Source organism: Tetrao urogallus (assembly GCF_951394365.1).
Source record: "Tetrao urogallus genome assembly, chromosome: 1".
NCBI lineage: Eukaryota > Metazoa > Chordata > Aves > Galliformes > Phasianidae > Tetrao > Tetrao urogallus.
In genome coordinates, this window is record NC_136813.1 from 160,542,350 (window position 1) to 160,568,096 (window position 25,747).

The window sequence follows — 25,747 nt, forward strand, 5'->3', positions numbered from 1 at the left end:
CATAGAAGAGAACTAATATGCACATGAAGACAAATGTGTTTCCACTCTGTCCTGTCTTGCTTTTAGTCTCCATTCACACTTTTTAAAGAGAGATAATTTAGAACAGCTCTCCTGTTTTGGGATGATTAGAGTCATTCAGCTAGTTTCCAAAGTAACAGAATCACAGAATCATAGAATCCCCAAAGTTGGAAAAGACCTCTAAGATCATCCAGTCCAACCGTCCACTTATCAGCAGTATTTCCCACTAACCATGTCCCTCAGTACAACATCTAAAATGCTTCTTGAACACCTCCAGGGACGTTGACTCCACCACCCAGCAGGGCAGCCTGTGCCAATGCCTCACCGCTCTCTCACAGAAGTATTTCCTAATGTCCAACCTGAACCTCTCCAAGCACAACTTGAGGCCATTCCCTCTCATCCTATCACTGTTACATGGGAGAAGAGGTTGATCCCCACTACATCACAGCCTCCCTTCAGGCAATTGTAGAGAGCAATAAGGTCTCCCTGAGCCTCCTCTTCTTCAAACTGAACAATCCCAGTTCCCTCAGCCTCTCCCCCTAAGACTTGTGTACCAGACACTTCACAGCTTCACTGCTCTTCTCTGGACACACTCCAGGGTCTCTATGTCTTTCTTGTGAGTGGTTAAAGGAAATCCAAGACACCCTTTAAAGATTAATCATGATTTTTAGACTTCTATAGGTTACTCTTGCAATAACGAGTAAACTGCATTCTGAAAAAGGGGCAATATTAAAACCAAACAAATGTCAACTTCACCAACAATACTTTAGCCCTCTGGACTACGTCAGAAATCCTCCAAGAATTAAATTCCCTGCCAGAATTAATTCTACCCTAAACGCTGACAAAAAAAGATATATATTTCTTCTATATTTACATATTATACATATTTACATTTTTTTTTAATACTACAGTTGCAGAGAAAAAAAACTGGATACAGATTTATTATCTGCTTTAAAATGTCCCAACAGTATTTTTTCCCTTTGAAAAATGTACAAATCTTCTTCAGGTCCTTCGAAAGTTAGATACAGTCCACATTCCTCAGGCCACCATCTGCAGTCAAAGCACCAAATCTAAAAGGAAAAAGCAGTGTGTTCTTAGGTGATTGAATAGATCAGAATACAGAATCAGTTAATCCTTACTTCATTGTAATTTACTTATGGGCTTTTCCTCTCCCTTGTCACATGCTGACACACGCATTTGTATCTAACTTTTGTCCCTGACAACAAGACAGAGAAAGGCTACTATGCTCCAAGTACAGGACTTGGGTAGGGAACAAAAAAATTCATCTTGAAGCTAAGCTCAGCTCTACCAACAATTTAACCTGAAACTTTTAAGAGATCATTATTTTTCATATATTTTATCACCAGTTAAAAAAAAAGCACAAGCATTCTGTACATGATGATGAAAACTCCTCATTATATTTAAGCAATCTGAAAACTGCTAAATCATTGAGTCACATTGGTAGAATTTCACAGCTGTTAAAAATGGTATCTAAAAGGGAAAAGTTAAAAGAACATACTGGGCTGCTGCAAAAACACTACGTTTACATTTGGAAATAACCTCTGTGCAACACGTATTTCTATTAGCTAAACCTGTGTGACATTAAAAAATGTCCTGGTTGCTATGTCAGAATGTTTTCACAGCTATGTTTCAAAGTTGTGAAGAATGGCTTTTGTTGCACTTCAGATCAGCAGGTGAACATTTATTTACTGTTAGATTAGGGGACAGAACTGCCCCTTAGTCTGCATTTTTGATCTACAAACTGTACCAAATTAAGCTTGCTCCTACTAACAGCCCCAAAATGAAAAACAATTGCTTGCCTTTCCAAAATATGATTGTTCTCAGCCAGCTCTTTAACAACCCCTTCCATTTCCTCCTTTAGTTTCTTCATCCTGTAGTAAGAATAAGCAAAAGGTTACAATTTATATTTATAGAGACAGCTGTCTAGTACAATCACTCATCATCACAAAACTCTCAGCAACTTGTCATTACATACAAAACAAGAGACACAGATCAGGTTGGTTATTTACTAAAAGTAATGGATGATTATTAATGTTGTCCTTTACTCATTTCCAAATCCATACTGCTGCTTCAGCAATACAGTTATTTTTTCTGCAACAACTGAATAATTGTATCATTCTTAGCCTTAGCAGAGCAATCACACAGCCAACTGTAAGCATTCTTTTCAATCTATCTGTCTAATAGGTACGGAATATGATGGCCATTCAATTAATAAATTCTCACCCAAGAGTCATTTCTACTAATGTATTTGAACTTGGATAAACTGTATTCATGGTATGTTTCATCCCAGTGGAAGCTGCAAACATTTTCTGAGGCAGAGCATCTTGTAACTGCAATAGATAAAAAGGAAGTGTAAGTTAAAATACAAGTTGTGATATGTTTCTTGATATTCTCCATTTTTCAATTCTCTGTTGCTGAGATACTTCACAAAATCACTGCAGCAGTAAGGCATGAGATCATTGTGGCAAGATCTTTATAGACATGACCTTCAGTTTTCTGATTTGTTCCATCTTCTTAAGAGCCTCAAGCTTTTGTAATAAACTCATAAGGAAGAATTATTTATTTGTTATGTTCTTAGATATCCTAAGGGAAGAGGATTCTAATGAATAACTGGCTTCCTTCTTCTTGATTGCAAGAAGGTACTCTTTTAGGTTAGACTGAGATTAGGTTTTGATATGGGAACATGATACTAAGTCTGATTTTCACATCTCATGAAAGTTACACAGAAAAGAGTAAAGGTTTTTCTCATTCTTTCAGTTTTGAGGTAATTCTGGTAAGTTTGCATCCAACAGAGCCACTGTCCAAATTTTAATGGAACTTTTTCTTCCATGACACCAGCAGCATTACATTAGCATGAGTCCTTGAGTGTGTATTCCCTGATCTTGAATGAGAGTAGTGTTTTCATAGAATTATGGAATCACAAGGTTGGAAACAGCCTATAAGATCATCCAGTCCAGCCGTCTCCTCATCACCATTGCCACCACAAGCACTAAGCCACATCACGCAGCACGTCGTCCAGACGCCTCTTGAGCACTGCCAGAGACGGCGACTCCACCACCTCCCTGGGCAGCCATTCCAGTGCCTGACCACTCTCTGAGAGAAGAAGTTCTTCCTTATGTCCAACCTGAACCTCCTCTGATACAACTTGTGGCCATTTCCCCGTGTCCTGCTTGTTGCCTGGGAGAAGAGGCCAAATCCCTCTTCACCACAACCTCCCTTCAGGAAGTTGCAGAGTGCAGTGAGGTCTCCCCTGTGCCTCCTCTTCTCCAGACTGAACAATCCCAGCTCCCTCAGCCACTCCTCATAAGCCCTGTGCTCCAGACCCCTCACCAGTTTCGTTGCCCTTCTCTGCACACGCTCCAGCACCTCAACGTCTTTCCTGTAGTGAGGGGCCCAAAACTGAACACAGCACTCGAGGTGCGGCCTCACCAGTGCTGAGTAGAGGGGGATGATCACCTCCCTGCTCCTGCTCGCCACACTATTTCTAATGCAGGCCAGGATGCCGTTGGCCCTCTTGGCCACCTGGGCACACTGTTGGCTCATGTTCAGCCGAGCATCAACCATCAAGCCTATATTTTAATGCAACTGCATTAAGTACAACTCGCTATAAACAGCATTAATATTAAACAATGTAAAATAATCTTATTTTTGCAAAGCCTTTCCATAATTTAGAAGAATTTTTACCTCATTTATATAATCCTGGTATTTGGATACTTCTTCTTCAATATCAAAACACTGGTTGGTGAGAGCTAGCAACTGCTTTCTTGTGTGAAGCATTTTCCTAAATGACAAAAGTAGTAGTTTTCTTTTAATATACATATATATATACATATATACATATATATACATATATATATATACACACATATACATATACACACACACATATATACATATATATATAAAAAAAGGAAAAATATATATATGCATATGTATATGTATATATTTTTTTAAAAAAAACTGACGCACTTTACCAAATACTAAAGAAATTAAAAAAACTTGCCTTGTCCAGTCCTCAGCCTTGTCCAGAAATGCATCATACTTGCTGACACACTCATCTTTGAACAGAGCTATGGCTTTGGTAGCATGCAGATACAGCTTCTGCCTGCAACACAGAAACGATTAAGACTGCCATACTGCTTTCAGAACTTCCTTCAAAACAACAACCAACAAGAAGTATGCAGACTTAAAATCCCTTCAGATCAACTTTATTCATGCCACTGTAATGTATGAGAACTCAAAAAGCAGCATGAACTGACAGATTATCTCAGAAACATTCCTTGGCAGGGAGAAATTGCAAGTATTTGCATATGAATAATTGATCAAATGTGTTTTTGCAGTCAGCATTTATCTGAGCAGGTATATTCAAGGGAAAGGGACTCTGAATGGAAAGAACAGAATCCCTTATTATTTAGTTGCCTTCTACAGATACTTGGAACATCCAACATTTGTAAATAATCCTTTGTGCTGAGTGATATCCTTGGAATAAATAAGTTGGAGTTCTGTATTAGCTTAAGGTAATGACAAGAAAAAAAACATCACATAAAGACAGGAGAACAAAACAAACCTGAATACTGGTTAGCACTGCAGACAGTAGTTCCAGTGGAACTGCCATACTATCCTAGGCATTGCACCGGGAAGTAAAACTAAGGGATACTGGAATACTGAGGGGTACAGTCTAACAGCTGCTTCTATTGCTTCATTAACTGTTGCATGATAACCATTGGAATATTTTCATCTCAATAGCAAACAGGACAAAAACGAGTTCTCTATAAAGCAATTATGCTCTGATAAAGAACATCTGCATTCAAAAGGAACGTATGTGAAGGAACTCCATGCCAGAAAGCATCACACTGAAGTATGCTGGCATTCCATGTATTTAAGATATTTAAAAAATACGTATCTTTTTTAAGGAAGAAATTTTAAAGAGGATATAACGTGCAGCAATAATCCACAGGAGAAGTTATCACCAAGAACACCTGAAAGCAATTATTTCCCAAAGTTAACTTCAGAACTTACTTGTCAAACTTGTGAATTTGTTCTTCATTATAGGGAAGCCCTAGGATCAGAGCAGACAAGAGACATTACTAGTTTAGTTCCGTTAGTTGTATTTACGTAAAACTTCACTTAGTTTATCCACTTTCGGTATGTTTTTCTTTTGTTTTGATAAGTAAAAGCAATACTTTACTTTTTTTTTCCTCCTCCTTTGTTGGAATTCAAATCTCTAAGATTAAAAGCAGCGTTTCATTCATATGGGCATTAAGAAGATAACTAAAAAAGGCCTACACACACATTTACTGTTGCTGACTAACTCCTTATTGTTACCACAAATATCCAAGTAGAACAAGGACTGACCTGCTATTTATATTACAGCTTACATTAAAAATGAATCAAATCAATTACTTACTTCGTTCTTGTTTGTCTTTTTTGAACTGATAGTAAATTTCTGTGATGGAAGATAGCAGCGTCTGCAGCCTTTCAGGACTAGAATGACAAAAATAACAAAATATTCGATCTACAAACTCAAGTAGCTACTAATGAGCTTTATGGACTGCAACTCAACATAGAATTAACCTACATTAAAAGAGTCAATATAGTTACTCACTTTCTGTCTCTTGGATGTGTGCCTTCTTGATTCACCCAGGTGTCAGCTAGTAAACCACCAGGAGAAAGTTTGGTCTTGATATCTTGAAGACTTGTTTCTATTGTGCCCTGAGAGCTGGAGAGCTATGTAAGAGCAAGAAAGTTCAAGCAATCATACTCCTGGGCCAAGTGAAAAATTAATTTAGGCTGAAAACAGACCGAGTGCCTCAATATCCATTTGTTTAACTTCATTAAAGAACTACGAAGCTTTCTTCACTGAAGCTGGTGTTTCCATTAGTTAATACCTAGTTTTGTTCAGAGGCTTTAAGAATTTACCTTTCCTAAATTCCCTATTTACTTCTCCACTAGTTATTTTAGTTTGTTAAGAGTTCACATAATGACTACACGTCGTTCATACATTTCCTTCCCCACAGTTCAGAAAACCTCCAAAGTAAAAAAGTAATCACCTTTTTCTTTCTGGAATAGTGAACTTTATAGACTGACATCCTGGGGAAAAGTGTGAAGTTACTTTCAATTTTTCCTCGTCTAAAAACTTAATACAAATTTCAAAACAGAACAAACATTCTGAAGCGTGCCTGTGTGGGTATCACATCAGAAAGCCAACTAGCAGTTCAAAATCATTTAAGGAAACAGAAAAATACATTTAGTGGTTATAATTTTTCACTTAAGTGAAATGTAGCAAATGGAATTGGATTGTCAGGGATGACACTATTTTCATTACAGTGAACTAATGACAGGATTTAGTGTTTGCAGAAAGGTATCAGTATCTCAGCAGAGGCATCTTAACAATCTTCAGCAGTCCAGAAATTACTTGGAAAATACAGAAAAACCTGTGTTACTGGTTTGTAATTCTAGACCACCATTTTGAGAATAACGTGGGCTTTGTAAAATACTTACACGCAACAATTTCGTGTTTATCTCTGAAATTTCATCTACTTCTGATGATTCCAAGTTGATCTGCATCAAATTCTCATATCTGATCATAACAAACAGCATGTTTATAAAAAAAAAAATCGAATGAGTAACGGATTCACTCAAAATATTCTTTGAAATTAAATATTAAGAATAGCTATCACATCTTCTATATGAAATACAGTATTTATCAAACAACTACGAAAGACAGACAACCTAAAGCAACCATTAGAAATGAAAACGTTTCTCTTAAGAAAAAAATAATTCCTTGAATTTTTTTCTACCTTTGAATTGCTAAAAATGAATTTGAAACTTTTATTCAGAAATTCTTCATCATACTCCCATTACCTGCATTCAGAAGGCAGCAGAAAACTATTTTTATCATCAAATCACTTTTAGGAAGTCACCAAACTAAAGATTCTTAAGGTAGTCAATGGTGCAACACATCAGTGCACCAAGATGTTCTTCTGCAGAAACATATCTGGAAGGGCTGGGTTACCAAACATTAAAGGCTGGGCCAAGCAATTGATACTTTCCATATGACCATAGTTCAAGTGTTTAATAAATCGTTCAGGAGGTTATTTGTTCCTGCTGAGTCTTGATTTTATTAAGAACACCATTAGAACCAGTTCAGCTACTTTCAAACAATGCATACTTTGCTCAAGGCGAATACTGTTTACCTTTCAAACAAAAGCTCTGCATTGTCATGCTTTGTGGCAGAGCCTTGAGAAAGGAGAACAAGAGGATTTGTCTTTTGCTAGCTCTGTGAGAGTCCTCTAAAGTGAAATCGACTGAAAGCCTGCTGAAAAAACGTGCAACCACACAGCAAATTTCTATTCACAAGAACTACTCCAGTCTGCAAAAGAATGTAATTTTTGTTCAAACTGCTGCTCTGAGGTTTCACTGAATACATCACAGTCATATATCAGAAACGACAGCGATTTCTTCTGAATAGCAAGTGGCATTCACCTGCAGGACATGGCTGAATACTGGAAAACATCTGACCCAAACAGAGTAAACAGGAACCAATGCTGTTAGCTACATAAACTGGCTTGAAGGGAGTTTGCAGTACAGCCCTGTTGATTTGTAACAAGGCTACTAAGGTTTACCACGGTCTCACCAATTACCAACTTCGCTGTTGTTTTTTTTAAAGCAAGATCCTCAAAACTCATAAGTGTTTGGCACATACAGATCAAGCCTGACAAATCCTTTGGTATTCACAATTACTAATACAAGCCATTCAATTTGCAAGTGCAGAACACTCTAACATGACTGTACATGTGGGCATTAATTATCTTGTGGGCATTTCTATTTTCAGAGCAGCTGGGAAGCAAGCTTACTGAATCCTGTGGGTAAGACAGCATTCAGGGAACACTGCCAGTAGGTGGGAAAACTACTAGCCAAACTGCTAGCTTGGCAAGCTACTGCAAACTACTAATATCAAACTGCCTAGGAAGAATACATCCAACTGAAGGAGCCAAGAAAGACTGAACAAAATACTTTTAAAAGGTGTCGGAAAGAAAAGGGATAGAATTGGACACTGAGTGAGATTAAGAGATGCAACAAAAGTCTGGACAGAAAAAACGGAACTTGGAGAATTCAATGCTGCAATTCCATCTCCTGGTTACTATTTGAAAGAGGTAGGACAGAAGAGTCTTTGACCACTGGAAAACATTTGCTTCTAGAGCTTGGAAGACAAGAAAAGCAAGTGTCACAATTCTTCTGAAGTCTTTGAAACTTGGAGGTCCTGTCCCTTTTATTCTAGAAGATATCAATATATTAGCTGTCCCTTTTCATAAGCTTTGACAGTTTTAAGGATAGTGCTCTAAAGAAACCCTTGTACTACGTACACCTAAATGAAAACAATGGTGAGACTCTGATGCACGCCTCTGTCATGTGGGTTAACCAAAAGAGACAAACATGACTTAATGGTATGGCAATTAAAAAGGTGTAAGTTGTATCTCCTGTGCAATTCATTTTGGCATCCCTGTGTGCACGCTCTGATCTCATGACATCATACTGCAGCTATTCAATAGGTTTTCATATCAGCTACATGTTATATTTCAACATGAAAATTCTTTCTGAAAGATCTTAAAGCTGTGAATGTGGCAGTACTCAAAGTCATCCTTCACATACAAAACCAAACTCAATGACAAAAGCACCAGAGCACCCAGGAAAGGAGAACTACTAGATCCTTCGTTCAGGCTCTGCTATAACTCCTAAAGACAACAATAAATGAGCATGACTAGGAAGAAAGTAGAAAAAGGATGTGTGCAACTACTATTTAATAGTAGTTACTTGTACCCACTAAAATAAGGAGTAAAATTAACACTAATTTGAGTAAAACAAATTACTAAATCTGCTGAAGTGAAAGCAATGCATCGGTACAGCCATGCTAATTCAAATTTAATTTTAAATGCAAAAAACCCTGTAACTGTACATAACTTAAAATATCATTGTCATTAAAGATGAGGAAAATCAATGCATTTGGTGTACTGTTTCTACTCACATTTTCTCTGCTTTTTCAATGTTTCTGCTGCAGAAATCCAGTCTGATGACAACCTTAGTCTTTTTATGAACCATTTCATTGTAATCATCCTTGATTATCTCACTAAAAAGCAAAGCATCAGTCTATAACAAAAGGCATTCAACTGTCACCTTACCAGCAATCAAGTTATATAATAATATACCTACAGTAATTAACTGCTACTAAGAACTGCTTTCCTTTAGAGACATATTGGTATAATCCTCATACAAAACTAACTTGTACATGCATCTTAACAAAGGCTGAAGATTAACTATTCACGAAAGAAAGTGAAATTGCAAACACTTAAATATTATTGTTAAAAAAACAACAACAAAACTTTGTTTCCTTTATGATCTAAGAAGCAGAAGGATGCAAGGAGAAGAAGAAACCCCGCAGGGCAGCAGATCACAAACCAAGGTACATCACAATTAAATCACAATCACGTTCACAGCAGTTGAATCAATTGCTTACTTCAGCCATCGTATTCCTTTTCGCATCAGCTCCTGGTAAAGCAGCAAAGAACTGGCAACTCTACAGGCATAACACACGATACGTGTTACTTCCTGGTGGAAAACACAGGTAACATTAGTGCTAACCTGACATTCTCTTTACAGCTGTTTCAAGTCAATCACAACAAAGCAACATCGATTAATAAAATAAAGAGCAACGTGAAGCTGGTAGTAAAAGATGAATAATTCTGCCCAAACTTCAGCCAGGAAATAATGGAATACTGATTATAGAGGCAGAGCTAAACATAATAGTGAGTTTTTCCAGATATGCTAAAGTATTTGTTAGGGATGAAAATAAGCCTCTTACAGACAAAAATCACACCACTTCCTCTTGGGATTTACTTTCACTTCTGTAAAGGGACAAGTATATTTCCTCAGTAGTTTGGGAAATAAACTAAAAGAAACTAGTAAAAATGATTTATTTTACAATTTTAAGGCTAGGGGTTCTTTCACCTTACAATACCTTTGCTGTATCACTGAGAATTGTGAACAAAGTTTCATAATAGACAGTTTAAAATATTCTTAATCATATGAAATAATGGCCTTCTGTTTACTAATTTGAAAGATGGTTGGTTTTCAAAGAGACAGGTGCTTTTAGAATTACCATAGTGGGAAAAAAAACAACTCCTCAGCAGCCACATTTTAAAGGCATGGCACAAAAGTGTTTGTGACAAAATCAAAGCATGGTAATGCACACATTCAGTAGTTTTAGAAGACTTGAAATTGGCAAGCTCCTTTCCTCACATTACTAAATTATGCTGTAGCAAAGAATTTGAACTTTAAAAGACTTTGTTTTGTTTTTCAAATACAAAATTATTTGAATACAAACCCTGACTTTATTAAAACATATTTCTGGCACCTCTCATTAGCAAATACACTTCTGTCAGTAAGAATTCTCACTACCATGTAAGAATAGTTTTATTAACATTGTTCATCTGAGAATAAAGTAGTTTTCATTTCAGTATCGTTATGTGAGACAGCTGTACACATTAAAAATCACCATTACTCACTTTAGCCATAGTGGCATCCCCATCCAAGTCATAACGTTGATGCACTTTAGGAAGCAGAACTGAAACAGAAACGAAACATCTGTACTTCCTATCATCCATAATAGACTTCAAAAACCTTAATAAAATAACAGATATGCTAATATGTTTAAGAAATATTACTAAAACTCAAAAGCACAACTGAGTCAGAAGCAAGGAACTTCAAAAGTATCCCATTTTGTTTCCCTACATCAAGCACCTCCATACAAAAAAGCATAACTCTATTACCCAGCTCAGTATGTTTCCTCCCACAGCTGACAGCAGCAGAAGCTTAAGGAAGTGTGTAAGAATAGGACAAAAATCTAATTTCCCCTCTTATTCTCCCAGCTTCAAACTATCTGTGTTTCAAGGACTTCCTGAGATCTGATGAAATTTGTGCTTAATGAAACCCTCAATATTTTTTTCTTCCATTAATTTAACAGAAGCCTTCCAAAACCTTCTGAAAGCTTTCACATTCAAAACCTACAGCAAAAAATCTGCAGTCTAAGTATGCTTTGTGCGATTGAAGCACCTCACATACAAGTACAAAACAGCCACTGTAACAAATGAATTTGGCATTTTATGGTTCTTCTATTGGAAGAGAAAGTAAGCAATGCTTACAAAGATTCTATATGCTGCTCAGATACCTATGCAAATTGCTCAGGCTTCTTCTTCCTCTGCTCCCCCGCTGCCTCTCTCTTAGCTGAAAATTTATCTATTTTACCAATTTTTAAAGTTATCCCTGTTGCTTTTCTCAGCATATGTTTTAATGCTTCTGTACCACCACTGAAAGAGAAGGAAGGAGGGCCTAGGACTGCCCAGGAACTCAAAGGTCAAAAGTAAAGGCACGTAGTATGTCGATGCTGAGGGATTATGACTTAAGCCTCACTGAGCATTTTCAGCTTTCCTCTTGCTGTTTTGACCACTGCAAAGCACTGAGCAAATGATTGCATTGAATTCTCCATTAAAACTCTATTAAGATCTTCCTGAATAGAAAAGCAGAAAACAGTAAAGCAGAGTCCTTCCATTAAGCTCAAGCTGCTTACCCTCCTCACCCCGTCCATTATTTTCATATGCATTTACATGGAGATTCATCTAACCTGTTACTGCCAAGCCTTTAAATATTGCATGGTTTTCACACACAGCTTTAGTCTTACACACCTTAATGTGAAACTTAGAGCAAAATGCCCTTCACTACCTTTTTCAAGTTACTTTTAAACATGCTGCACAGCACAGATTTCACGCAGATCTCCACTAATGATCTCTCTCCACTGTGAAAGCCAACCACTTATTTCTGCTCTTCAGTCCCACGTTTGGCCCTGTGGGAGATCCTTCCTTCTTATCTCATGATTCACATTCATGGAGAGTCCGAAGGGCTGGGCTTTACTGAATAGCTTTTTGAAACCCAGGGTAACCTCCACCAGCTGAATCTCCTTTGTTCTCACGCTCATGGACTCTTTCAGAGAGTTCTGACACAATAAAAAGGCCCTGCTGACCCTTCTGCAGACAGCGCTCCTACCCACGCTCTTCAGCACCTCTGCATGAGCTCCAGCTGGCCCCCGCAGTCAGTATGTAGGACATAATGACAAAAGCAGCACTGATCTCTCAGCTGAAGGCATGCCCTCCAGCTCATCTCTCATAAAGAAGTGCTCTGGCACTGGGCTCACTGTGAGCCTCAATGATAGATGCAAACGTAAAAACTTTTGTTTGTTTTCTTCCTCTTCAGCATTATCTTCTAAGCAAATCTAAGTTGCTAAGACCTCCACTGTTAACAGAAAGAGTAACCACATTCATGAGGAATAAAACAGAGCAGAACTTGAATTTCCACTTGGTGAGAAGTGTAATAGAGCCAGCTGTGAATTACATTCTGTAAACTTCCTTTCAGCTTGTTACAAGCGTCATCTTCAAAAAGCTTCAGAACTCCATATGCACCACTACAGATGACCACACACACACACTCAGGTTCACAGCACTAGGTACACTGCAAGCAGCTACTCTTACTGTAAAAATGCTGGATACTCAGCTTTATTTTTAATCGGACTGCTTAATTAGAAATTCAGATATTCAAGGATAATTCTCTGAAACTCTTAGCCATCCCAGACATAAAACGATAATTAAATAACACTATTTAAGGTACTTATAAGAAGGAGGAAATAGGCATTTTATACCTTCTTCATAGACTAATCCAACAATGTTCACAGCCTCTCTGCTTACTACAAAGATAGGATTCTCCTCAGTAGTCCTGGGGAAGTGTTGTGCCAGTCTGCCAGGTTCTAGTATCAAACGCCGACCTTCGTATATAAGTTCTTGATTCTGAGATGGTATCTTCGTCTGTTTGTAGACCAAATCATGAAATATAGCAGCTCTACAATACAAGAAATATATACACTAGTAGTTGGAGTCACTACAGTACAATACTTCAACAACTCCAATTTTGTGTTACTTAAGTAAAAAAATCCTTTTTACTTCTATTGAATTAAGTACTGGTTTGATACAGAAAGCATCTGACCCGGAAGACAAAATAGCACTGCCCAAAGCTCCAGCTTGCTTTGTTACAAAAACAGATGCTGCTTCCTGCAAAACATCACACTTCTGCATTTATCTCTGATTTTCCACCACCTTTTGTGAATGTCTGCATAAACAAAACCTGCTTTGCCCTGAACTCTGAACGTTGGTAAAAGCAGAAGAATGAGCACCTCAGGCATACTGATTTCTTAGCAACATATGGATGGTCTCTCCAAGAGAAAAATCTAGTAATTTTACACATCAAAGAGCATACACCCAAAATTCAGACTTGAAGTGAAGAGACAGACAGATTTCCCTTCTGAAACAGCAGAGATTGAGATGGCCAAAAATACTCTGGTGTTTCAAATTCAGCAGTCAAAGGATACAAGACAAGAATTAAAATACAACACAAGAAGTACAACTTCAAAACAACAACAACAAAAAACAAACAAACAAAGTAGGAAGGACCAGTTTGTTGCAGTGCTGCACAGGAGGCAGTGTCACCTCTTAATACTACAGACAGCATACAAATAGTCAGAAAAGTAAGTTATAATAAAATAAGTGAAAAATAAAGTACAAATAGCAATTAGAGCTACAAGCAAGATTTCACTGCAAAAACAGTACTCAGGCAATACAGCGTACTGAATAGAAAAGAAGAATTAGAAAAGACCAGAAATTTATGTACAAATTTGATGAAATAACTGCATCTGTTCTCTTATTAAAGAATAATTCATTCTTCGCATTATCTGCAGTAAGGCAGGGAAAAGTAATTTATTTTTGCATCATTCTGTAAGTCAGACTCTATAGCTTTTAATATCAGTGCTTTGTGGTCACGAAGTGAACTCCATATCACTACTAACTTGCAGCAATACAACTCCAGAAGCCTGCAAGAGTTTTTTTTTTTACATCAGACACAGAGACTACGCGCATTTTGTTTCCTTGATGACAAGAAAAGCACAGTGAGAGCTGAACATGTTTTGTGAAAAATTATTTAGTAAATAGGATGTATGGAAAACTTAGCACAGACAAACCTGGGCTGAGTTGGTATCCACTATGAACACAAAATCACTGTAAAAAGACATAGATTAAATCTGTGCTATGTCACTGATTAAGTCCAATCTAAAATCTGCTGATTTGACCTTCAAGCATTTTATTTTTGTTAGAAATGCTTTTATGACCAACATATTTCTGTGCACTGTGAATACACACAAGAATTACAAGGTCACACTTCTCAGACACACTGACAAGGAAAGGCGACCACATATGTAACATTGCTGCTCTCGGGTCACAGTGCAGTTTGCCTGAGTAAGAGCAAAGAAATGAATAGAAATGCAAAGAAATGAAGTGGATAACACTTACGTATTGTAGCTGTGAATATAAACTTTGTGCAAGGTCATCTGCTGGAGCGAAAAGATGTGGATTATGATTCGGTGCAGTATGTCACTCGTCTCTGCAAAGAACTGATCGAAGCCCCAGCATTTCTCTTGGTCTGCTTCCAGAATATTTGCAAGGACAGGTGTGAGCAGTACTTGCAGACCCCTAGAGGACACCAGGAAGAGATAAAAACAACTTGGACCTTTCCATGTTTTACTTGCCTCATGAACATAAGTCAGTCTATTATGCCCTGAAGAATATCACAGAATCACAGAATTGTAGGGGTTGGAAGGGACCTCTCCAGAGATCATCGAGTCCAACCCCCTGCCAAAGCAGGTTCCCACTGCTTTTTTTTTTTTTTAATTTCTTCTGTATAAAAACAAAACATTTAATGGCAATGCCCATTGTTCAATTATAACACACCATTTGAGGCTTGACTATCACCTATTTTTCCTTGGTATATAACTAATTTCATACTCACTGGAAAAAAATATGACAAGCAATTTAGGAAGTCTACATCTTAGAGCTAAGTTAATGTTCTACCACTGCTGGGAATGATCTTTTACTGAGCTCTCATCAACACTTAGAGCAGCCTATCACTTCAGAGGAGGTAACTGCCAGTTAAGTTTGCTGATTGAGCTGCTTTGCACGTTGCTTTCAGTCAGAATCAGCTTGGTTAGCAAAGATTTATTATTTGAATTGTCAATTGCCAGTGCTAACAAAAACACACCTTGATTGAGATGGGGCCAAACAAGCATTTGATACATGCTGCTCACCATCTGCAGAGGAAAGTGGGAAACTTGCCTTACAGCCTTTACTATTCTATAAAAAGGCAAATGTAAGTTTCTTGGCATTTTTACTTTGAAAAATCTGACTTGTAAGGAAGATTAGGGACACTGCTTCTGTGTTATCATGGACAGCTTCTTCAAAGCTCCATTTCACTGCAGTCTAAATATGCAACAATAAATGCTGTTTAAATGCTATTTGAAAACATTCCTCTAAGTAGACATCTAGTGAAAAAAAAGGCTTCTTTTATTATTTAAAACATATCAAATTATAATGGAGTAAACAGAAAAAACAACTAAGCAATACCATGAATAAAGCGTATAAATGGTAAGTTCTGGATGCTGTAAATCAATAAATTTATCTTTATGAACTAATGAATTAATAAAAAACAGACTTCCACACTACATTCCTTGTGGATCAACATATTTGGCTTTCAGAAAGTTTGTTTCTATAGTCTGTTCACAGAAAAATTTCATTTGCCCTTCACCATGAAGAACAGCTTTGAATAAACGTTCAGCAAGGTACTTAAAAACACCTGCAATTTTACATTGCTGAAGACTCAGAAGGGTTCAGAACAGATATTAGGAAAAAGTTCTTCATCAGAGAGTGGCTGGGTACTGAAAGAGGCTCTCCAGAGCAGTAGTCACAGCCCCAAGCTGCCAGAGTTCATGGAGAACTTGGACAACACTCTCAAACACAGGTTTTTATTTTGGGGTGGTTTTATGTAGAGCTGGGAGCTGGACTCAACAATCCGTGTGTGTCAGGGTTCTTGTGAAACCCAGGATATTCTGTGACTCTATGATTCTATAAGAAATATAGGTAAGCAAGTTATGGAGATGTGAAAATCTGACCTCAACGTGATCTTAAAACATTATGCTTGCTAAAGAAATTTGTTAATCACCTATGAAACACTGAGGCATGGTTATATTGCAATGAACATGTGTCTTCCCTTTATGTACATCGGTATCAGTAAGAATTATTCTTTGTCTAAATCAGTCTTGCATTGCTCCTTCTATGAAGTATTTTGAAATAAGAAATAAAAATACCAATAAACGATTAAAAAAATAGAAGATGTAAAAAGTTCATTTTGGAACTGTTTTTCCATATCATTTTCTGTTGCCTAACCTTTGGGATTTGTTACATCACATTCTTTCAGAAAGGAAGGAACGGAGAACATCAATTCAAGGTTTATTAAGTCTTCATATTCCTTTCTGAGGGAGGATAAAAATAGTAATAATCTTTATTCTACTCATAACATTTCAGATTCTCTGGTGCTCATTTGTAAATAAGCAATAGTATAAATATTATAGAAAGATGGAAAGAAAAAACACTTGATGACCCAATCAGTACACTATGTAGAATTATACAAGAGTTCAAAGAAAACAACTGCAACCAACAGTCAGATCTCTGTTCTGAAGGACCGGTGCTGAGAAAGAACTGCAAAAACACAATTAAGTAGCCCTGAAACACTCTGAGTTCAAACTTACTTTGAAAGACTGCAAGAAATAGGCATCTCCCAGCTCCATTCAATTGGTCCATTTGCTGCTTTCTGTATTCCAGAAATAGCACCAGAAGGCTTCCCAGTGATTATTTTATACCTGCAACACATTATTAATACAACATAAACAAATTGTTACCTCTTATACACAAGTCTAGCAAACTGACCTTTAAAACAGAATCAATAACATAAATTCTGAAGCAAGAGTCAGTGTTAGGCCAGCTTATTGTTTTGAGGTGGGGCAATAATGAGGGAGCTTCACTTTCAGGCTGGCACCAAGTAGTGTTAAAATAGTGAACAGTGAAGAGGAAACGCTCTGAACTATGTTGGAAAAGAAAGCAGTTTTTTTTCTACCTTGGATTTGAGAAAAAAAAATAGAAGAAATCTCAGGTACTATTGTAAGAAACCACAGTTTGTTCACAAGCAGTAATTAATCAAAATCAGATAGCCAAGCCTCTAATGTTGGAATTCACTTGACTAACTTGTAGCATGTTCCATGGCAAGGGATGACGCTTAACTACCAAAAAGTCACCTGAGGATCAAAAAAGGAACAGAAGGTGGGCTTTGAGAAATTACTGGAACATGGAAATATTCAGCAATTTGGATGCAATTCAGCACTGTCTAACTTTGTACCTAGCAGGCTGGTATTTCTCAAACTTCTTATGAAATACATCAGGAGCAATAGGCTTTGTGCAAAACGAAATTTCAGCTGTGCTCTTTTCTCAGAGGATGAACTACACACAAAACTCCTGCCTGCTTGAAAGAGAAGCAAGAAATGAGCACGAAACAGATGAGAATGCCTGTGGGAGAAACAAAGCATGGGTAGTTCCTTAAACTAAGAAAACTGAAATCAGCCTCAACAAGCATTACCAGTACAGAGGAGCTTTACAAGTATCAGAGTCTCCAGCTACCATCTTGATTTGTTTTTTAAATGTAACATACAGAAGAACACTAGAATAAAATGAAAAATGAATCTACTCCAGCCAGCATGTTACTATCACAAGTTCTGTTGTGCATTTGGGAGCTACCTGTTATCTTTAGCTGTAGTACCTGGTTCCATGAAATAAGCAAAACAGTCTGACAAAAAAAAAAAAAAACATTAGCCTGATGTGTAGTGTATGCATTCCAGGACAGTCTGGAGAGACAATCACATAAAAAGACAACAAACTTTTGCAGCACTGAAAAAACTGAAAAAAAAAATAAATAAATAAAAATAAAAATAAAAAAATCAGAGTACTGCAACTTCATACGAATATTCAGGTTACACACACCACACTGCAACAGACCAACCTACTGCAATGGGGAAGGAAACGTGTGGAAAAACACTGGTATTCTGGAGGAGCTCTGATGCTTAATTCAAGTCTGAAGGCCTCACACATTAAAATCCTTGTTGAAGGAGAATTTTGAAGAACATTATGCCTTAAATATTTTCACTGTTTCACTGTTTACAACAAATATATAGGATTTCTTAAAAAAAAATAAAGCATTTAATGTACATATTTTTTATTTATGAACAGATAAAATTAACCTTCTAAATTACCTACATCACTTCCTTGTTTCTACGAGGCCCTTCAAAGGGTCGGAAAGGCAAACTCCCCGTTGCAGCATGGTAAAAGGTCACCCCTATACTCCACAGATCAACTGTGGCTCCATACTTTTTCTGATGCTCTTTCCTCAAAACTGCTCGCTCATACATATCAGGATGCTGGAAGGAAAAAAAAGTAGATAAAAAGAATGTTGGATCACGTTATGAACAATGTCAAGAACAAAACCACAATAATTTCACAGCAAATTCTTTAATCAAAAAAACAAAGTTAGCTGGCATCACAGAATTTGCTTAAGTTATTCCAACAGATTACCACAAAGTGCTCTTAGGTATATGATAGCTACTTCTAGTTTTGACAATAGTATGTTAAAATTCAGTCAAAACTATACTACTAGAATATAACAGCACCAAAGAAGAGAATTACAGAATAATAGAATGGCTTGGGTTGAAAAGGACAACCATGATCATCTAGTTTCAACCTCCCTGCTGTGGGAGGGTTGCCAACCACCAGACCAGGCTGCCCAGAGCCACCTCCAGCCTGGAATCATAAGGGTTAGAAGAGACTTCTGTAGATCACCCAGTGCAACCCCCTGCTAAAGCAGGTTCCCTGCAGTAGATTGCAAAGGAAAGCACCCAGCTGAGTTTTGCATATCTCCAGAGGAGTCTCCACAACATCTCAGGGCAACTTGTTCCAGTGCTCTGTCACCCTCAAAGTAAAGCAGAAAACCACTATCATCCAGGTGATAGTGAAGCAACAAAAGCTAAATTGGAAAAAAGTCCATAGCAAAGGAGAGTATCAGTTACAATGCTACACATAGAAGAAAACTTTCAGGCAACAGGAAGACTACTACATCTAAGATGCTTGAACTGGTGCTTCTCTGCTCATCTCTCTCTTTTCAACCACCATGTCAAGTAATAAATTTTAACTACACTCACCATCATGCACTTAGCTCAAATACAAACTGAGAAAATATCTACAGGAATAAAGACAAAGATATTCATAACTAGAATACTGTTGTTACTCCTTACACCTAAGGAAACCGAAAAAATTAGACCTGGAAATTCCTTAAAGTTCTGCTGCCACGTCAGAACTGGTGTGACTCAGTAAAGAAGGTGTAAAGTTCTAAACACGAGTGTAAAACAAGGATTTCATTATTAATTTCTAATAGTCTGAACTATACCTATACAACTATTGCCACAAAGGATCCCAAGCTTTAAACAGTTTTTCAGCAGAAAGTAAAATCACACAGGCTTACTAAATACTCCTCTGTGCCATAGAGAGAAACAAACTGTTCATCATCTTCAAGCTCCCTTGCAGCACCGAAGTCTGTCAGTTTGTAGACAGACTGACCATCTTCACCTATAACACGCATGATGTTGCCTGGTTTGATGTCACGGTGCACTATTCCGTTTTCCCGGAGATGATTCATCCCAGCCACTTTGATTAAAAAAAGAAAAGAAAAGAAAAGCAGAATTTGATATGCATCTCAGCACTTACTGCATAAATGCTGACGTGTAACTGAAGCTAAGAATACATGCGTGTTCACTTTCTCATTGGGAAGTGAAAACAAGAAGAGAAATAACAAAAAGACCAGAAAATTTTCTAAGCATTTTTCCTTTTTTCTTTAAATTAGAAAACTTACTTTATTTCTTGCCCTCAATAGCATCCTTTCCGTTAAGTACTGGCAGATGTTTTACTAATGACAGGCAGACACAGGTAAAACTCATTTTATTGCTAATTTCCTCTTCTGAGATTAATGATCACTAGAAATCAGTCAAATACAAAGTGACAAATAATCTTGAAACTGGCAAACAAAATGGCAATTATCTGAATAAAAATGTTTAAAGCTTTGCTTCTTAATTCAGCTACACCAACATGATGCACACTCCATGACTCCACATGGCCAATTAATTTGCTGAATTACTTAACTAATTCAAACTTCTCATCTCTCGCTATCTGACGATAAACAAAACGAGTACAAGTTTGTTTAATTCAACAAGGCTGAAGAGCAAAGGGTACATACCTACATCTCTCAACACAATTAAGAACTCTGATTCTGGCAAACCAAAGGCATTGGATGGTTCCTCTAGAACTGTATATAAACTTCCACACGGACAAAATTCCATAACTAGCACTTTGTGTCTAGTTGTTGTCTGGAAAACAATTACAAAGGACAAGTTTGTGAATACTATGAAAATAATGTCAGAAAGCACAAGCAGAACAGGAGCACACTTCCGAAAATGAAGCAAATCAGTAGCAAAATCACAAGTATCATTCTAGAGATCTTGAAAAGAAATGCAGATCACTTTTGTTTCACATGTTCTAACACAGAGATGAAGAAAGCCTTGAATTCTAAGTCGTTAAAGGGTATACAGCAGTATTAACAGGTGGGCAAACAAAAAAAACTAAGGAGCAGAAGTGCAGACAGCAGCAATTCTCCTCCTTTCTTATCTAGCAGTCTCAGTATCCGAGTCATCTCAAGCGGTCTCAAGTTTTAGCACTGTAATTCATACTGCTAGATAGAAGTACTATGTCATTATTTCAGTTGGTTATAAAACAAAATCATAAACCTGCCAGAATTACTGAAACATCTCCAATTTTTGAATTTTTACTGTATTTTATCTACATTCACCTTGCTTAATGCTTCTACATCTTATCAGTACGTATTACATATTACATGGATAACTTAAAAATGCCATTTCACCATAAGCCTTATCACAGCACCTTCTTGAGATGGCTTTGAAGAAACAAAACCTGTATCTCAACACTGAAACAAAGTGTATTGTTTTAACAGTGACAAAAAGAAAAGAAGAAAAGGGTAGTCAGAGTACCTGAGTACTCAGAATACCTGACTATTATATTATCACATAAATTACTGTTCTTAAAAATGTAACTTTATTGTATCTAAGTGAAGATAAAGCAAAAAGACAAGTTACTGTGGTTACTACTGTGTACCTTGGTTCCCAACTACAACAATTCATTACCTCTTCCTCAATAGCAAACAACTTGACAATGTTTTTATGGTTCAGTTTCTTCAATACTTCAAACTCTCGCATCTGAACATCCACAGGACGAAGGAAACTTATACTGTTAAATACTTTGACAGCATATAAATCCCCAGTTTTCTGTTAAAAACAAAACAAACAACCAATGGTTAATCAACCAGAAGCCTAAGACTGTAAATATACACATATCCATTATCCAAGCATTCTGAGATCTTCTGTTGTTTGAGCTAAACCAGATTAGAAATACCTCCAAATAGTATTTTGCTTTAAATGAAAGTTAAGATTCTCCTAAAAAAAAAAAATTATGTATTGACTTAGTTTAACGTAGGCTAGAAGTAAACAGACTAGAAAAATGGAAACCCAGATTTAACCCCACAAATCTAAGTGCTTTTAAATAAAGAATAGTCAGCATAAGAAAGGCTGCACATGGAAGAACCAACAACGAACTCCACTGAAAATAATTTGTCAGCAAGAGGTCAACCACTTGCACATCCTACAGATAAGAGTCTTCACTTTCTACAGTTAGAAGACAACTTTTTGTTTAGTGCTTTGCTTATATTAACCAAGTAATATCGTATTTTACCACAGAAGGCAGCATCAAGCACTACATATCACTCATGCAAAATCCGGAAGAGATTCAAACCCACCCAGCAAGCAAGTCTTGGGCACGGTCAGGGGCACAGTAACAGACTGAAGTTATCAGGTGGAATTAAGCCCTAGCACGCTCATGCACCCACAGCACCAGCTTACCACATAACTCCTGGGGCAAAGCAGTTCCCTGCGTGCACTCTAAGAACAAGCTTACACTGACAATGTCATTTGTGAGAGATTTAAGACTGAAGCCTTCCTGTGCTTAACCTAGGGAAGTTGTACAGCACATTTACATGCACTGCTGGTGCCTCAGTAAAGGTTTTCTGCCATTGACACAAAGCCGCAAGTCATGTTATCAGAACAGTGAGAGTGATGAGAGGTGCAACCATGAAACCATAAGCTTTACAGAGGAACCGCTGTGCTGAAATTCACTCACCCAAAAAAGTACGTAAACTGCTAAAATACTGCTCAGTGTTGCTTCACACAGATTGGGGATTGTAGCAAACTCTGTAGCTTACATATAATTTTATAGCTATTTGACAGTGTTATTACTATGTAAGTGAATGCCACTTTCACAACTAGGCTTTTCTTCATTTGGGGAGACATACCACAGAATTTATTGGAATAGAATGACCTACAGAAAGGTCATTTTAGCTCCTTGGGTTACAACACAGTAACAGAGCAGTACATCTTTTATATGGCAAAACTGCTCCAAGATGCAGTGCTTTGTGCTGATTACTCAAGGCACATCACCCCAAAAGACAGTGTCCAACATACGTTGGAAGCACTGATGTAAGGATGAATATTATAGCAACTGAATCAGATGATGTACGGGGCTCCTGAATCACGGCCTGAACCTCTGATTGATCACCTGAGGTGAGCAATGAGTCAGCCACAGGAGCACAGCTGAAGGCAATTCACCTGTGCTGCCGAAAGGGGTGGAGCCTGGCTCCATCTCTCCTAGACCCATTTAAGAGCTGGCTAGCAGTGGGGAAGGATCTCTTCTGGAGATTCACTCCACTGGAATTTACCAGGTGAGCCCAGGATATGGATGAATGTCCTACTTTCCTACTCTAGTATAATAATTACATCAGCCAAACTGCTGGATGTACCATATCATCTGTATATTCACTGATGGTACAGATGAGAACACGTTACAGATATTGTGTTGATGGTACGAGATCAGAGAAAAAAACATGAAAAGAGAATTTAAAAGCGACAAAGAAACTAAAGAAACTCAGGTAGCAGAAACTGACAAGACTTTTATTTCTATTTAAATTCTTAAGCAAGGTGGAAGGCAAATTGGTAAGTGGAGAGATTAATTTTAACCATTAGTATTTTACAAAGATATATGAATGCAAATATATAATACAAAGATATATTTAATATCACAAATCCTCAGAAGTAACTGTATAGAACTCAAATTCAGTGGAGAAACAGACAAAAAATATTAAGAACTAGGTGCAAAAAAGTTAGAAAAATGCATCTGCTCTAGGCCTAAAGATTTAACAGCTTTTTATCAGTTCCATAACACTTATGGAACTTCCATAACCATAAGGATAAAAATTTCAGTTTTATGTTTCATTTCTATTGGTAACTCTTCACAAACCTTATGTCGTCCCCGGAAAACGTTTGCGGTAGCTCCTTGTCCTAGAATGTCAGACAACAGCCAGAGATAATTCGAGGTACTCTGCATCTTTGCTTTCCTATTAGACAGCTTTGGCTTTGACCTTAAAAACAAAAAGGTTAAATATACCAAAATATACTTTAAGAAAATGCACAATGGGGACTTCATAATTACAAGAAAAAAAAAAAAAAAACCACAAAAAACACCAAAACAACTCGATAACAAAAGCCAAAAACCCACACACAAATCCAAAAACATACAAAGATAATTTAAAAGAACCAGGTAGAAAATTAAGAGGTAAAACACAGAACCAAAACCAAGCTCAACACTATCACAAATCAAAACGAATGCTTATGACACAACGCTTCTATGCATTTGAGATCCTTCCTACTCAAATACTGTTTGAAAGATCAGCTGCAAAAGCAAAACCATACAATATGCACACATGTTTTTAAATGACCCAGCAATGGAAATTAGAAGAAAGAGTCAAAATGAGCACCAAGATCAGCAGGACAATCCATTATTCACTATGTAACACCAAAGAACACACAAGACAAAAAGGGAAAGCAGATAAAGGCACATTTTGGATCAACTTGGTCCTAGTGACAACTCGATAATGGAAGCCTTGTGCTTGAGTACAGCTGTAGGGAAACTGCACTAACTACTTACAATGAGCTCCCATGAGATGAGCTAGGTAAGAGTCACAATTAATATAAATATCAGCTCTTTGCTGAGCCACTGATTATCACTGGAAGAAATCAGAGGACACTTCTCTCATTTCTGAAATTCCACATGTGGTATGCCATGTCATCTTTCAATACCACCGGGCTTCCCCACCCTCCATCGACTACAAGGTGTCAAACACATCAGCTTTCACAGATTCAAAAGAAAGAAAAAAATTTTGATTAAATAAAAATGATTAATAAAACAGAAGCACAAGCCTTCCCCCCTTGCCAAACCAGCAGGAGCTGCAGTTGAACACCTTTACCTTTCTGGTTTAATCAAAGCACTAACTTTGCTATTAAATTGAGCAAAAAGATGGAAGATTAAAGAGGCAGCTTCCCCAGACCTAAAGAATCCTAGCAGCAGGACACAGACCAGTGCAGGGGCAGGTCCCTCAGTAGCAGCCTCTCTGCACTGCCTGCAGCAGAGCATCCCAAGGGCAATGACTGAAGCCAGTCAGCAAGCAGCAGCATGCTTTGCCCCTGCTTCAGGCCACGCACCTGCTGTGCAAAGAGGCAGAAGCCTTCTCTGGCTTTGGGCACATCTTTCCATGCACAACAACTACTGATTTTATGGTTTTATTTAGCTATTGGCTCACGTAAGGTGTGGAGCTTCAGGTATAGCTGTCCCAAAACATCAAAGTAATGTCATGGAGTGCACAGAATGCAATCATACAATGTAAAGACATGCCATTACTCCACACTAAGCCCAGAATCATTCAGCGATAGCATTTCTAAACCTAGTTCTTTATGCCCAGAGAAGGAAAGAAGGGTTCTCTCCCAAATTTTAACAAGAAAATCCTGAATTTGAACAAAAAACCACACCTCTCTACACACACAAGACCTTAAAGTTCTGTTAATTCTAAGATAATCTCCAGTTCTGAGTACCAGCTTCTTCCAGAGGCAACTCCTGTAGATGAATCCTATTTAAGCAGATAGTACATAGATGAATCAAATCAACGAGTTTCTTCACTGATATCCACTCCAATACTAGAAATGTTAGTGGCCTAACAGAGTCATCACAGTGCCCAAAGTGAGAAATGAAGCAGCTTACTTATAGGCTGGCCCTCCCCCTTTACCCTGTTACTTCCTAAATAAATTTGTGTTGAGGTCACTGAGTGAAAACAACAAAAGAACAAGTTCTGTGACAGGTGAGCTTGAATATAATTCAGTGGATTAAAAAAAAAAACAAACATAAGTCTAACAGGTTCTCGATGTCTGTCTTTTTAACTTATGGAACTAAAGATATAATTACACCAGTGTTAGCACTAGGTACCTACCAGTGTCAGTGTTGCACTACTATGCCTCTTGTCAAAACAGTATGTTTATAAATAAGAACAAAGTCCTTGCTCTCTTAGCACAGTCTTCTCTTTAAGGGCATAAAGCCTCACGCAGTTTTGATCAGTCTTCAAATTATAAAAAAACAGATTTAAAAACTTATACAACATGCTAGATCTCCACTGATCTGACGCTTTT

General features: G+C 37.5%; 1 protein-coding gene across 1 annotated transcript; it reads right to left on the bottom strand.

The window, feature by feature from the left end:
* Positions 1-1,036: 1,036 nt before the first annotated feature.
* On the bottom strand, positions 1,037-23,618 carry TBK1 (TANK binding kinase 1; the record flags this gene model as incomplete). The annotated part of the gene is made up of 20 exons (XM_079549380.1): positions 1,037-1,088; positions 1,839-1,910; positions 2,263-2,369; positions 3,724-3,820; positions 4,043-4,144; positions 5,059-5,098; positions 5,447-5,523; positions 5,645-5,766; positions 6,541-6,619; positions 9,065-9,166; positions 9,554-9,645; positions 10,602-10,660; positions 12,785-12,981; positions 14,481-14,660; positions 16,769-16,879; positions 18,324-18,484; positions 19,582-19,763; positions 20,350-20,479; positions 21,311-21,451; positions 23,532-23,618. The coding sequence occupies 20 exons, from the start codon at positions 23,616-23,618 to the stop codon at positions 1,037-1,039; spliced, it is 2,190 nt and encodes a 729-aa protein (XP_079405506.1).
* Between the last annotated feature and the right edge of the window lie 2,129 nt (positions 23,619-25,747).